Raw genomic sequence first — 12895 nt, forward strand, 5'->3', positions numbered from 1 at the left:
CTTTCACAGTTTTCTAATTTTAAAAAGTATATTAAAGAAAAGTATTTACAAAAATGCATATATTTGTGAAAATAATGTGCTGTACATAAATGCATTGTGTTAAAGAAAATTGCAAAACTTATCTTATGCAAAACTGCAAATGAAATGGATATGTTTGGAAAAAATATACATCAAAATGCATACAAATCTTAGTGTAAACTTTTTTAAAAAAAATAGATCTCACTTTGACAAATGAAACTTGCTGGATTAAGAAAACATAAGAAACCAAATTTAATATGTTCATCCATCTTAATTTTGGTGATTTTAATGGGAGATTGGCTTCCTTTTGTGAAAATGAAGTGCCAATAATTATCTCTGATTTTGTGTGTCTCCATCAACATTACTTATATTTGGGTATATTTATGTTTTTAACATTTCTTTCCATTCTAGTTCCTGTTCTAGCAGAAGTTTCTAATAAGATGAACTATACAATGACCGGTTTAAAACCCTACACAAATTATTCAGTGAGTGTATGGGCATTTACAAACACAAAAAATGCCAGAACACTTATGGGGGATGCCTGCACCCGCATTATTATGACTCTACCAACAAGTAAGTTGTGAATATTTAATAGTGGGGTAAGGTCATAACTGTAAGTTTCAAATAGTAGTAGTAGTAGTAGTAGCAGTAGCAGTAGCAGTAGCAATAATAATAATAGACTGCAATGAACCAGTCAACACCTGATAAACAAGAAACAGTGCAGTTCTGGAAGCAGCAGCTATGGGACAACCCAAAGAAATACAACAAGGATACAGCTCGGATAAAGGAGGTAGATAAGAATAAAAAAGAAGCTGAAATGAAAGAATTTGTAATAACAGCAGAAATGGTGGAGAAAAGGACAAGGAGGATCAAGAATTGGTCAGCACCAGGTAAAGATGAACTGCATGGTTTGTGGTGGAAACATCTGACTGGTCTGCACCCACTCATTGCCAAGCAGTTTAACAGCATACTGCAAGGAGGTGAAATTGAAAATTGATTAACATCGGGCAAAGTCTACCTGTAGAAGAGAATATCTGTAGCTCAGGGTTGAACTGTGGAGTCCTTGGGGTTCTCTGAATTTGGTTGTTTTCTTCCAAACATTTTATTACCTGGCTAGGTAACATCTTCAGTGCTAGAATGGAATGGGGTTTGCTCTATGTTTATATACAGTGGCATGCCCTGCCAGTGTTGGTGGGGGTGGGGGTGGGGGTTTTGTTTTATTTTATTTTTTCTCTCTGGTAGTTCCTTGATTAGGGTATTGTTTACTGCTCGATCGTATGTCTGGTGATAATCTTGGGGTTAATCTCTGCTTATCTGGGTGATGATTGCTGGTAAGGAGATGTTCTGGTCTTTTCTTTTCCTTTTTATTGTCTCTTTTGAATACTGTGTAGATGTTGTTTATCTCTATGTGCCTGTTGATGGCTGCCTTGTCTGAGTACCAAGCTTCCAGGAATTCCTTTGCATTTTTGGATTTAGCTTGGTCTAAGATGCTGACAGTTTCCCAGTTGAAACCATGGTTAAGTCTGTCCATGTGTTGTGAGATTAAGGAGTTTTCATCATGTCTTCTGACTGCTAGCTGGTGATCATGGATGCACTCTGCTAGTCTTCTGCCTGTGTATCCTATATAATGGCTGTTACTGTCCTTACACTGTATGTTGTAGATGACTTCTGTTTTTTCTTCTTGGGCTACTGGGATTTTTGGTTTGCTTAAGATGTTTTGGAGGGCTTTAGTTGGTTTGTGTGCTACAGAGATGCCATGTGGTTGTAATAGTCCGTTTACAGTAAACAGCATCCATGAACACCAACTAGCAGTCAGAAGACATGATGAAAACTCCTTAATCTCACAACACATGGACAGACGTAACCATAGTTTCAACTGGGAAACTGTCAGCATCTCAGACCAAGCTAAATTCAAAAATGCAAGGGAATTCTTGGAAGCTTAGTATTCAGACAAGGCAGCCATCAACAGGCACATAGAGATAAACAACATCTACACAGTATTCAAAAGAGGCAATAGAAAGGAAAACAAAAGACCAGAACATCTCCTCACCAGCAATCATCACCCAGATAAGCAGAGATTAACACCAAGATTACCAGCAGACATACAACCAGTAAACAATACCTTAATCAAGGAACTACCAGAGGGAAAAAATAGAAGAAAACAAAACCCACACCCACACTGGCAGGGCATGCCACAATATATATACAGAGAGCAAACCCCATTCCATCTAACACTGAAGATGTTACCTAGCCGGGCAACAAAATGTTTGCAAGAAAACAACCAAGCTCAGAGAACCCCAAGGAGTCTGCAAAGCCTATCTAATAATGAAAGATCCAGCAAAAGAGGCAGCACCAGGCAACTACAGGCCAATTACCTGCTTGCCAACAATTTTCTAATTGCTAACTAGTGTGGTAGCTGATGCAGTCAACAGCATCTAGCTGAAAACAAGCTCTTTCCATCTGAGCAGAAAGGAAACCACCCAAACAGCAGAGGGACAAAAAATCATCTCCTAATTGACAAAATTATTTTGGAAAACTGGAAGGGAAGGAAGACCAACTTGAATGTAGCTTTGACTGATTACAGGAAGGCATTCGATTCCCTGCCTCATGATTGAATAATCAAGTGCCTAGAAATAACCGAAGGTAGTAGAAACATCAAAAGCTTTGTGCAAAGATCAATGGCACAATGGAAGAGACAGTTGCTGGTCAATGGTGATAGACTGGGAGAGGTAAACATCAAGAGAAGAATCTTTCAAGAAGACCCACTATTACCACTACTGTTTGTCATTGCGTTGATTCCTCTGTCAACAATAGTGAATAAGTCAGGCCATGGCTATCAAACATCAAAAACATCTGCCAGGTTATCCCACCTGCTTTACATAGACGATCTGAAGCTGTATGGAAAAACACTATCTGAAATAGAATCACTCCTCAACACTGTCCAAATATACCACTAAGATATTGCAGTGGAGTTTGGACTGGACAGATATGCCACCCTGACCATCAACAGGGGAAAAATAGTGAAAACTGAAGGAATCAAGATGCCCAATGGAAATAACATCAAGAACCTGGATGAAGAAGATCACTACAAATACCTGGGCCTCCTTCAGGCTGACAACATCAAGCACACTGAAGTCAAGAAGAAGGTTAATAGTGAATACATCAGAAGAGTGAAGAAGATCTTAAAGTCCAAACTCAGTGATGGAAATACCATCAAGGCAATTAACACCTGGGCAATTCCAGTCATTAGACACACAGCTGGGATAGTGGACTGGATTCAAACTGAACTAAAAGGGTAGGAAGACCAGAAAAATAATGACAATGAATCATGTCCTTTATTGACTCAGCAATGCTGACAGACTCTACTTACAAGGAGCATAGGTGGGCATGGAAAGTTGCAAATACAGCAGACAGTTGAAGAAGAAAAAAGGGCACTGGAAGAATATCTGAAGGACAGTGAAGAAGATGCACCGAAGCTAGTACACCATGAAGGCTTACTGCATACCAAAGAGACCAAATAAGAAAGACCAAATGAAGAACAGAAAAGAGACATGGCAAGGCAAAGTATTGCATGGTCTGTACACACACACACAAACACAAACACAAACGAACAGGCAAAGCAGATAACAAGAAGACCTGGCAATGGCTAAGAGCAGGAAAGTTGAAGAAAGAGGCAGAGGGCTAATTCTGGCTGCACAAGACCAAGCCTTAAGAACAAATGCATACAAAGCCAGAATCGAGAAGACAGCAACAGACAGCAAATGCTGCCTCTGCAAAGAAGCTGAAGAAATGGTGGACCACCTAGTCAGTTGCTGCAAGAAGATCACACAGACTGACTACAAACAATGGCATGACAAAGTAGTAACAGTGGTGCATTGGAATATTTGCAAGAAATATCATTTGCCTGCAAGCAAGAACTGGTGGGACCACAAAACAGACAAAGTAATAGAAAATGAAGAAGCTAAAGTGCTCTGGGATTTTAGAATTCAAACAGATAAGCACCTGCCACACAAAGCCCAGACTTAACAATTGTTGATAAGAAAGACAAAAAAAGTCTGAACAGTGGACATTGCAATACCTGGAGACATCAGAAAGAACTGGAGAAAGAACTGGAGAAAATCACAAGATACAAAGACCTGCAAATAGAAGTAGAACAACTGTGGCAAAAGAAAGCAAAAAGAGTACCAATAGTAATGGGAGTCTTGAATGCAATTCCAAAACATCTGGAGTACCACTTGAACACCATTGGCATTGACAAAATCACCATCAGTCAATTGCAAAGGGCAGCTTTACTCAGAACAGCTTACATCCTGCGGTGATACTTTTAATATTGTTAAACAACAGCATCTGCCTATCCCAGATGTTGGGAAGAACTCTATAGGTGGACAAAAATGCCAAATCCAGTCTAAACATCTGGCAGCCTGTGCGACCAACCATAATAATAACATAAATTTCAGCTTTATTGCTAATCACAGTGTAGATATACAGTTGCAAAATATAATATTAGCTACATTTTATAATTTTATTATAACCTAGTGTCACACATTCATCTGTTTCTTTTACACCTCACCTTTCCACTCAAGATAGCAAACAAAGTTTAAAACCAGTCAAGACACTTAAAGATATCCTGATCGTCTTTCTACCAACGATATCCTGATCATCTTTCTACCAAAGCGTACTGTTGCCTCCAAACATTGCCTAAAGTGAAATTCTGAGGTGAATTTTTCATTCCTTCTCAGGCAAAACTCCAAACATTTCAGGGCAACAGAAACAAGACCAAGACCATTTTCCCCAAGTTAGTATTGTTACTATTAAATACCTGCCACAGTTTTGCTGAAGTTTGCAAGAAGTCCTCATGTTTGGGATAATCTCCCTTTTCTTAGGTGGTACAGGCAGTATTGCAAGCAGTGCCAAAGAACTGACCAGGCCTTTTTTCACACTGTTAATTTCCTACAGTCTCCCAGATGGTAGAGAAATTAAAAAGATGGCTAGCTTTGGTTCTCTGTTACTCATAATTTTGACCAGGAATGCCTGTGGGGTATGGTAAAAGTCAAGATGGTGCCCATAATGGTGTGATCAAAGCTCTACCTGGTGGTTATGTGTGTTGCACGCATGATACATGACACACACATAAAAAAACAGGTGGAATTTCAGTTGTACCATCCTAGCTGCCATCTTGACTTTTTGGACCACATCCCATGGGCACCCCTGGTGTTAACCCAGGAAAGCAAAATGAGAAGGAAATTGACAATCAACCAAAGCCAGGATTTTATTTTGAAAAATTATTTTGGTGATTTTTCCAATTTCTTAAAAATGATCCTGCCAAGATAGTCTAGGAAGGTTACAATTAATATAATGCAGTTTTGGTGGATTGTAATCCCTCTTATGAATTATCTTTGTGATCATTTCCTCATAGCTTGTGGAAATAGATTTTAAAAGGAAGGAAGGAATTCTGTGCCACAGAGTTCCAATATCCAAGCATATAAATATCATGGCTAGCAATAAAAAAGTATGCATTTTTACAGAAGAGAAAAGGAGGAGAAATTATTGAGAGCAGTGGCCCGTTTTCTTGAAATTAAATCCTAATGAAAATAATCTAGCATCCGTAATTCATACAGGTAGTACCAGGGCAGTATATTTTATGTACAGGTAGTCCTGGTTTAGCAACTGCCTTGGATATTGACCATTTGCAAATACAATGGTAATATAGGTGATAAAAAATTCATTTCCCAACCAACCCACACCTTTAGGACAACAAAAGCCTTCAGTGTGAAACTGATTAAGGTCCAGTCAGTTTCAGGCGGCAGCTGCCAGCCAGCCCAGGGTTCTAATCAACTAATTAAGGTCACAGAGCTGAGCTTGTTAATTGCAGTTGTCACTTTTTAGGGAACTGCTGAAGCTGCAGAGAAAAGCAGCTCAGGAAGAGATAGCTTGTTTAAGCAATCTCTCCTTCCTGCAAGGGGGCAAATAAAGGGAGGAAAAAAGGCCAGGCACAGGACACTGTATGAGAGAACTTTATTGGCAGCAACCAGTGATCTTTGCAGCGCCTCTCTCTCAGTCACATGTTCACTTAACAGTCATTTTGCATAATGACCAAATCATCAGAACCAATTGCAGTCGCTAAATGAGGACTACCTGAAACTGTTGAAGTATTCTGATTCCTATACCCTTAACACTGCTTCTTTTCTTTTGATGGAAACCATTTTAATTTTCAACAGAACCAGATGCTGTGAATAATCTTCAAGTAAACTTATCTGATGAAGCAAACAATGCTGTAAAAGTTACTTGTGTGGAACCAAAGGAATTAAATGGACCTAGCAAAATATATATGCTGAAGTGGGATGGTGGTGGAATGAATGGAAGCAGCTGTCTATTCAATGTGAAAAACCTGCATTTTTTGAAAACATATAATTTTACAGTAAGTTGCATTGTTCTAATCTTGAGACTGAGATATTTAACTTTTTTCCTTAAATATATCTATCTACTTATTAATCATTAAGCTCAAGATTTTGAGAAAATAATGAATTCAGTTAAGCTGATGTTCTGAATCAGTCCTTCAGCAGGCTAATGGATTGGATGAGGGCTGACATGCAGACAAGATGAAAATACTGTTTCTGCTTGGTTAATCTAATGATTAAATTCAGGATACCCTGCTATGGAGTGGGTTGCCCTCACTCTAAAGGATTAGGGTTACACTTAGCAATATTCAGATCTATCATTTTCACAAGAAGCTCAAGTGGTTTCAGGGACCAGTTGCATCTTTTATCCCTTTAGTCCGATGTAGTAACTACATCCTATCTGGTCAGGGGGACCCTGCAACAGTTTTAAACAGAACTAAGAATTGGAGTGCAGTCCAATTGCTAATTGAATAAATAAATTAATTAATAGCCAAGCATCCTCAGGCCATTTCCTCCAAATTAAGTCAACAACTTCCATCATCCCTGCCACTGAACAGTTTGGCAGCTCCTCTGTTCCAAAAGTTCTGTAGTTTTAAAGTTTTCATCTCCTTCCCCATAAATGAGGGCTGGGTGAAATATTTATTTTCCTTCTTCTATATTCTATTCTTGAGCTGTTCCTTATATCATCCCATAAGACATTTATGTTCCTTAATGAAGGTCTCATAAGGGAGGGTTTTCATAAAAGATTTTGGAAGATTTATTTAATAGTTCATCTTTGGCACATTTCAAATCTCTACATTTGTTATTCCTTCTACTTATTAGGTTATTGTTTTCAATGGACATTATTCTTCAGACCCAAAATGGAGAGAAATAACCACCAACTGTACGTTAAGGTTTAACAAATTTCTTTTAATTTGCTGATCAGTTTAATTTGTATACTGAAAACACAAGTTGATAAAACATTTTTGACATTTCCTAAAACCTTAGTTTCATTTCATTTCATTTTGTTTCGTTTCGTTTCATTTCATTTTGTTTCATTTCATTTCATTTCATTTCATTTCATTTCATTTCATTTCACAGATGATGCTAAAGCCGTGATTGGATTCTTGGCATTCTTGATTATTGTAACATTTTTGGCTTTACTTTTTGTTCTGTATAAAATATACATCCTTAACAGAAAGAACTCAAGGTAAATTTGTAAAATGCTTTTTTTTCTTCTCCTAAGTGTGTATGACAAAGATGGGAAGACTGCACCTTGTCACTCTGTCTGCCCCATTACTATTACTGTAATTGCATTCTAGAAAATCATAGAAAATGTTGCACAAAATCATAGAAAGAATTTTTCATTATTATTACAATTACTGATAGTTGCATTCAAGGTAGAGACCAATTCCTTCCAAATTGTAACTAGTCACACTTAAATTCCCCGCCCCCCCCCCAAATTGATTGATTTCTTTTGATTTTATGGAAGCTCACTGTCACTCTGATTTTCTGGGGGATTATTCTTTATAAAGGTTTTTTTTTTTAAACATACTAATATTTTGGTGTTCTTAATTTAGCTCTTAATACTCAAGTAATTATATTTTATTTAACAACTTATTTCTCTTTAATATTATTTTCCTTTCTTTTTAGTATCTTAAGTACTTTTTGTGCACTTCACTTATTTATTTGCCTTTTGGTTTGGTTTTATTTTCCTTGGTACTTGATAATTTTAGATTTATAAAAAAACATTGGTCAATGACCATATTGAACCAGTACTTAGATTGAACATTTAGAAAGGTGCTGACTGGATGGCTCAGTTCCAGCCAACAAGTCTTCTTTCAGGAAATGACCTTTCATTTTCCTGTCCTATCCTTGGTTTGGTTTGTTTTTTCCACTTTTTCCCCAATAAATATCCAGGTTTCTGTGTATCAATTATGTATGTGCAATATGCAGACCTTCAATAGAAGAGAATATGTGTAGCTCAGGGTTGAAGTGTGGAGTCCGTGGGGTTCTCTGAGCTTGGTTGTTTTCTTGCATGTTTCGTTACCTGGCTAGGTAACATCTTCAGTGCTAGAAGGGAGTGGGGTTTGCTCTCTGTTTATATACGTGGCATGCCCTGCCAGTGTTGGCTGTAAATTTTAAGAATTAGATCAGATATGATTTTTTTAAGTTGCATATTTGCTATTAGTTGCATATTTACTATTTATAGCTTAATAATCAGTTATAAGGTTTAACATTTAAAATTGTTGCAAATTACTATACATTTCAGCCTCAGTTACCAAATCAATTTTCCTAAATTAAGCGAGAGGGAGAAAAGGGGAAAGGGTGAGGGGAAAGAGAGTGGAAGATTGAGAGGAGGGTAGACCCTCTGGAAGTTCCCCTGATGAACTCCAACTGTAACTTTTCTCACCATCCATTGTCAAGTAATTCAATGTTTAATAAATTGCTCAAAATCTGGGTGGGGTGGAGAAGGGTGATTACAGAGAAAGTTCAGAACAGAGTCCTCCATCTAGGGCAAAAGGATCTTCTTCCTCATTGTGCAATATCTCTCCTTTAAAAAAGTGAGGGAAACATCTCACTCCTTATCTCTCATTTGGCTTTTCTTCTTGGTCCTTTTACTCCATTCCTCCCATAAATGGCATGAACTCACATTCCTCCTTTTTCCTTTCTCCCCTGAACAGTCCCCCAGCTCTGATCTTTTTTCAGCTGGTCTGTCAGCATCTTGGCTTCTATTCCATTTTGTGGGTAGACTCTATTTCCTGTGTCAATGTTTCTGTGAAATCAGCATGGAGAAGACAGGGTGATGGGAAAATTGGGTTAATGGGAGAGGTTTGGGGACTTGCTCTTTTTCAAAGTGGAGTAGCAGAACTAGAAAAGACGCTTAATGTGGCTACGCTTTGACCAAGCCAATATACTGGTCAACTTCCACTGAAAAGATCTTGAACAATAATAATATTTTGTTCATATCATTCAATCATATCTCTTGATGTTTTTGCAGAGATGAAGAAGAAGGACTAAGGCTTGTTCCCAGAGGTAAATATTTAATTTAGCAAGTACAGGCATCCTTGAAATGGTACTGTGAAAGTTTTCTCCAGGGGTTCATAAAACCCATTCCCTCATGGAATTCTCTAGCCTGATGAGTTTTCCTGGCCTACTTCTGAACTAAGTGTAGTAAAGGGAACCTCTAAGCCCACTGTTTTCATCTTTTTCTTTTTACATTAGTGGAGACATGGCTTATATCAATGGAATTAACACACACCCATTATTGTCATGAAAATAACAGTGACAAGGGGCAGCCACCACAGAATATGGGGAGGAGTTCAACCCTTTCTCCTTTGCTATGGTCCCAATGCCCCCATGTCTTTGACTTTTTTTCTTTTTATTAGAAAACCATGTTCAGCAATCTGCATTTCTGCATAAGAATCTAGGATGCTTTTCATCCCAAGACAAATCAATGTACCTTCTAGTGCTCCATTAACTGCTAGTCATTCTTCAGGTTTCCAGCCAAGAGTTGTCCCCAGCCCCACTTGGAGATACCAGAGGTTGAACAAAGACCATACGCAAAAGCTGTCAAACAATTACAACTGTCCTCCAGCTTGTGGTTTGGCTGCAAGATGTTCTCTCACTGCTTCCTCTGATATTTCTGTTCTATCCTTGATCTTGCCTAGGCTTGGTCAGACCTCTTGGACAGGCCTCATTTTGTAACTTACATGTTTTTTTGGTACTTGGGGAGGTAACTGCATGCAGTTCTGCAAAAGCTGAAGGTGAAGCAGTATGGCATGGAGAAAGGAAGTCCTGAACTGTTACTGACTTTGCCACCTTTTACTCACAACTTGCTCCCCAAAATGCTTTTCAGCCATTAGGGCTTACCTTTGATTTCAATACCCCACTCACATAAGCATGAATATAAGGGTGTCACTGTGCCTGAAAAGCAACAGACAGAAGAGCTTCTTCTTTCCCAATTGGATTACTTGAGCATCCTTTAAAGCAGTATTTTGCAAACTTGGCAACTTTAAGACATGTGGACTTCAACTCCCAGAATTTCCCAGCCAGCATCATATTCTTGCAGTGTGAACCTGCTGGAACTTGTTGGATTCATCCTGTTGGTGTTTTTATTTGTTGCAGAGCAATGATTGTGCCTGATAGATGCAGACAGTGACTAGGTGCCCTTAATTTGCACAAGATTTGTATGGCAGCTACAACAGTCCCTCTACTGATGAGTTTGTGCTGAAAGAGGTTCCAGAAGGGAAGATGGGAAAACTGTTGTCATAAATTGCAGTTGCATGATCATATTAATTTTAGGGGCTGTTTTATTCACTTGCTCTACTGTCACCATGAAGGGTTAAATGCACGTGTCATAAGTGACTTAAATGCTGTTGTATTATTCATTCAAATGAACAATTTGGTGGTAGGTTTTAAAGCTTAACTCATTGTGTTCAGGCAGCAAACCCATTCAGTAATTGTGAGACATGTGCTCAAGCCTGTATTGAATTAATTTTTCATTATACATATCAGAAGCAATGCATATATGTATATATGGAAGTGTTTCTACCTCTTTTAAAGATGATGAAAGACAGATGAAGAACATAGACCCAATTCCTGCGGAGTTATTGTGGGAAGCATATAGGAGAAAAATAGCAGATGAAGGAAGGCTGTTCCTGGATGAATTTCAGGTTAGTGTCCCACTGGAAAACCTAAGGAGGATCTATGTGTGTTAGTGGTTGGGTTTCTTTAGGAGATGGTTCCCACCCTAAGGGTCTCAGAGCTCATTTCTTTGAAATAATGACTTGAAGGAGAGGAATCAAGATAGAATGCTGGGAAATTTTAAGATGCACACTTACAAAGCTTTGCAATCTTTTTGGTCATTAGACATTATCATACATTTTAGTTCATTTACCCCATTCAATGTGGGGGAGATTTGGTATGTCTGAATAGGGCTATAATAGTCTCATAGTAACCTGAGGTATGTATATGGAAACTGAAGATAAGTGTCTGTCTGTCTCCATTCAGATTACCTTATTTATTTAATAGGGTCTAGGCCTCAGTTCTTGTATTTCTATATATGTTTATTAGAAATACATGCTACTGAATACTTTGGGTCTTACTCCTAAACAAATGGAAATAGAAAACTGGATTCAGAATAGCAACCAAAAACAAAGAATCAAACAAGAGTTCAACAGCTCATAATCTCTATCTGTATTTATAACGATTTTTACCTAAAACTTTTTGCTCAGATGAATATTGTCTTTTGCAGAGCATTCCCAGAGTCTTCAGTAAATACTCTATAAAAGAAGCACGCAAGCCTTATAACCAGAACAAAAACCGCTACATTGACATCCTCCCCTGTAAGTATATCATGCAAACTGAGGTTTTCAACTTATTAACCCCCCACCCACTTGCAAAAATTATACCAAACTGACAATATTGATTAACATTCTTTGTCTTGATTTTTGTTTTCATATGAAAAGATGATTATAATCGTGTGGAGCTTTCCTCAAGCCTTGGGGAGGCAGGACATGACTACATAAATGCGAGCCATATCGATGTGAGTGGCTTTCATTTACAACATGCAAACTCATAATCAAACATTATTCATAGTTTTCTAACTCTTAGACTGTACAAATGTTAATTTTTCTGAGCCCTTATTGCACGATAATAATATATGATTTTCTATCATAGGGTTTCAAAGAAATGAGAAAATATATTGCTGCACAAGGTTTGTATTATCTTTCTGACTTTGACTTGCATGTAGAAACAAATTAATAGAGTCATAGCTACCTCTATGTTCTGTGGTGGCTATTGGTGGCCCCCTTCACACCACCAAACAATTTGGTATGTCCCAGTAGCTGTGAAGTTTTCCTTCCCATTCTACATCACTCCTGGGCCATCCATTACTCCTTCTATCCTAGACAGCAATGCATTCCTTATGTGCATAAGAACATGCAATTATATCTTCTTCACTTTGTTCCTTTTCTGTCCTGGGCAAATTGCAACTTATAAAATGAAAACCGCTTCCAGGTGAAATGATAAACTTTTGAGTTCCATAGATTTACCTTTCGCTGGTTCATGATAACCATCACTAAGGACTGATTTATTTATTTATTTCATTATGGCCGCTCGCTCCAACAGACCCATGGCAGCTTACAAAATCCAGAAAACAATAAAAACAGTTAAAAACATAAAAAACAAGAAAGAAACCTGAAATTCACTTTCTGTTTAATTTTTTAAAAAATCTTAAAAGATATTCAATTTAATAGCAATTAATAACAAATATTTAATTTTAATTTAATTTACTTTAATTTAATTTATTCAATTTAGGCACTACCCAGCTCCAAATGACTCTCTATGTATATATGTAGACTATGTAACAATAATATAATAAACTATATGTTTAAAAAGAGAAAACCTAAACAGAATTTAAAAAACGGAAACATTTTTTAAAAGTAAAACAAATTCTTTTGTTACATGTAATGTTACAAAGTTATACATAGAAGCTG

General features: G+C 37.5%; 1 protein-coding gene across 3 annotated transcripts in view; it reads left to right on the plus strand.

Annotated features, from left to right (window-relative positions):
* The window catches only part of PTPRC (protein tyrosine phosphatase receptor type C), an 84550-nt gene that overhangs the window by 55627 nt on the left and 16028 nt on the right, over positions 1-12895 (plus strand). For all 3 annotated transcript variants that reach the window (XM_025171343.2, XM_025171344.2, XM_088153443.1), the window contains 9 exons: positions 430-591; positions 6237-6436; positions 7239-7299; positions 7497-7605; positions 9397-9431; positions 10962-11071; positions 11653-11743; positions 11867-11943; positions 12078-12114. In XM_025171343.2, the coding sequence (XP_025027111.1) occupies positions 430-591; positions 6237-6436; positions 7239-7299; positions 7497-7605; positions 9397-9431; positions 10962-11071; positions 11653-11743; positions 11867-11943; positions 12078-12114 (882 nt within the window). The remainder of the gene's footprint in view (positions 1-429; positions 592-6236; positions 6437-7238; positions 7300-7496; positions 7606-9396; positions 9432-10961; positions 11072-11652; positions 11744-11866; positions 11944-12077; positions 12115-12895) is intronic.

This window comes from Python bivittatus, unplaced genomic scaffold (assembly GCF_059951505.1).
Source record: "Python bivittatus isolate LINGU-HERP-01145 unplaced genomic scaffold, Pbiv_v1 ctg000700_np1212, whole genome shotgun sequence".
Taxonomy (NCBI): Eukaryota; Metazoa; Chordata; class Lepidosauria; order Squamata; family Pythonidae; genus Python; species Python bivittatus.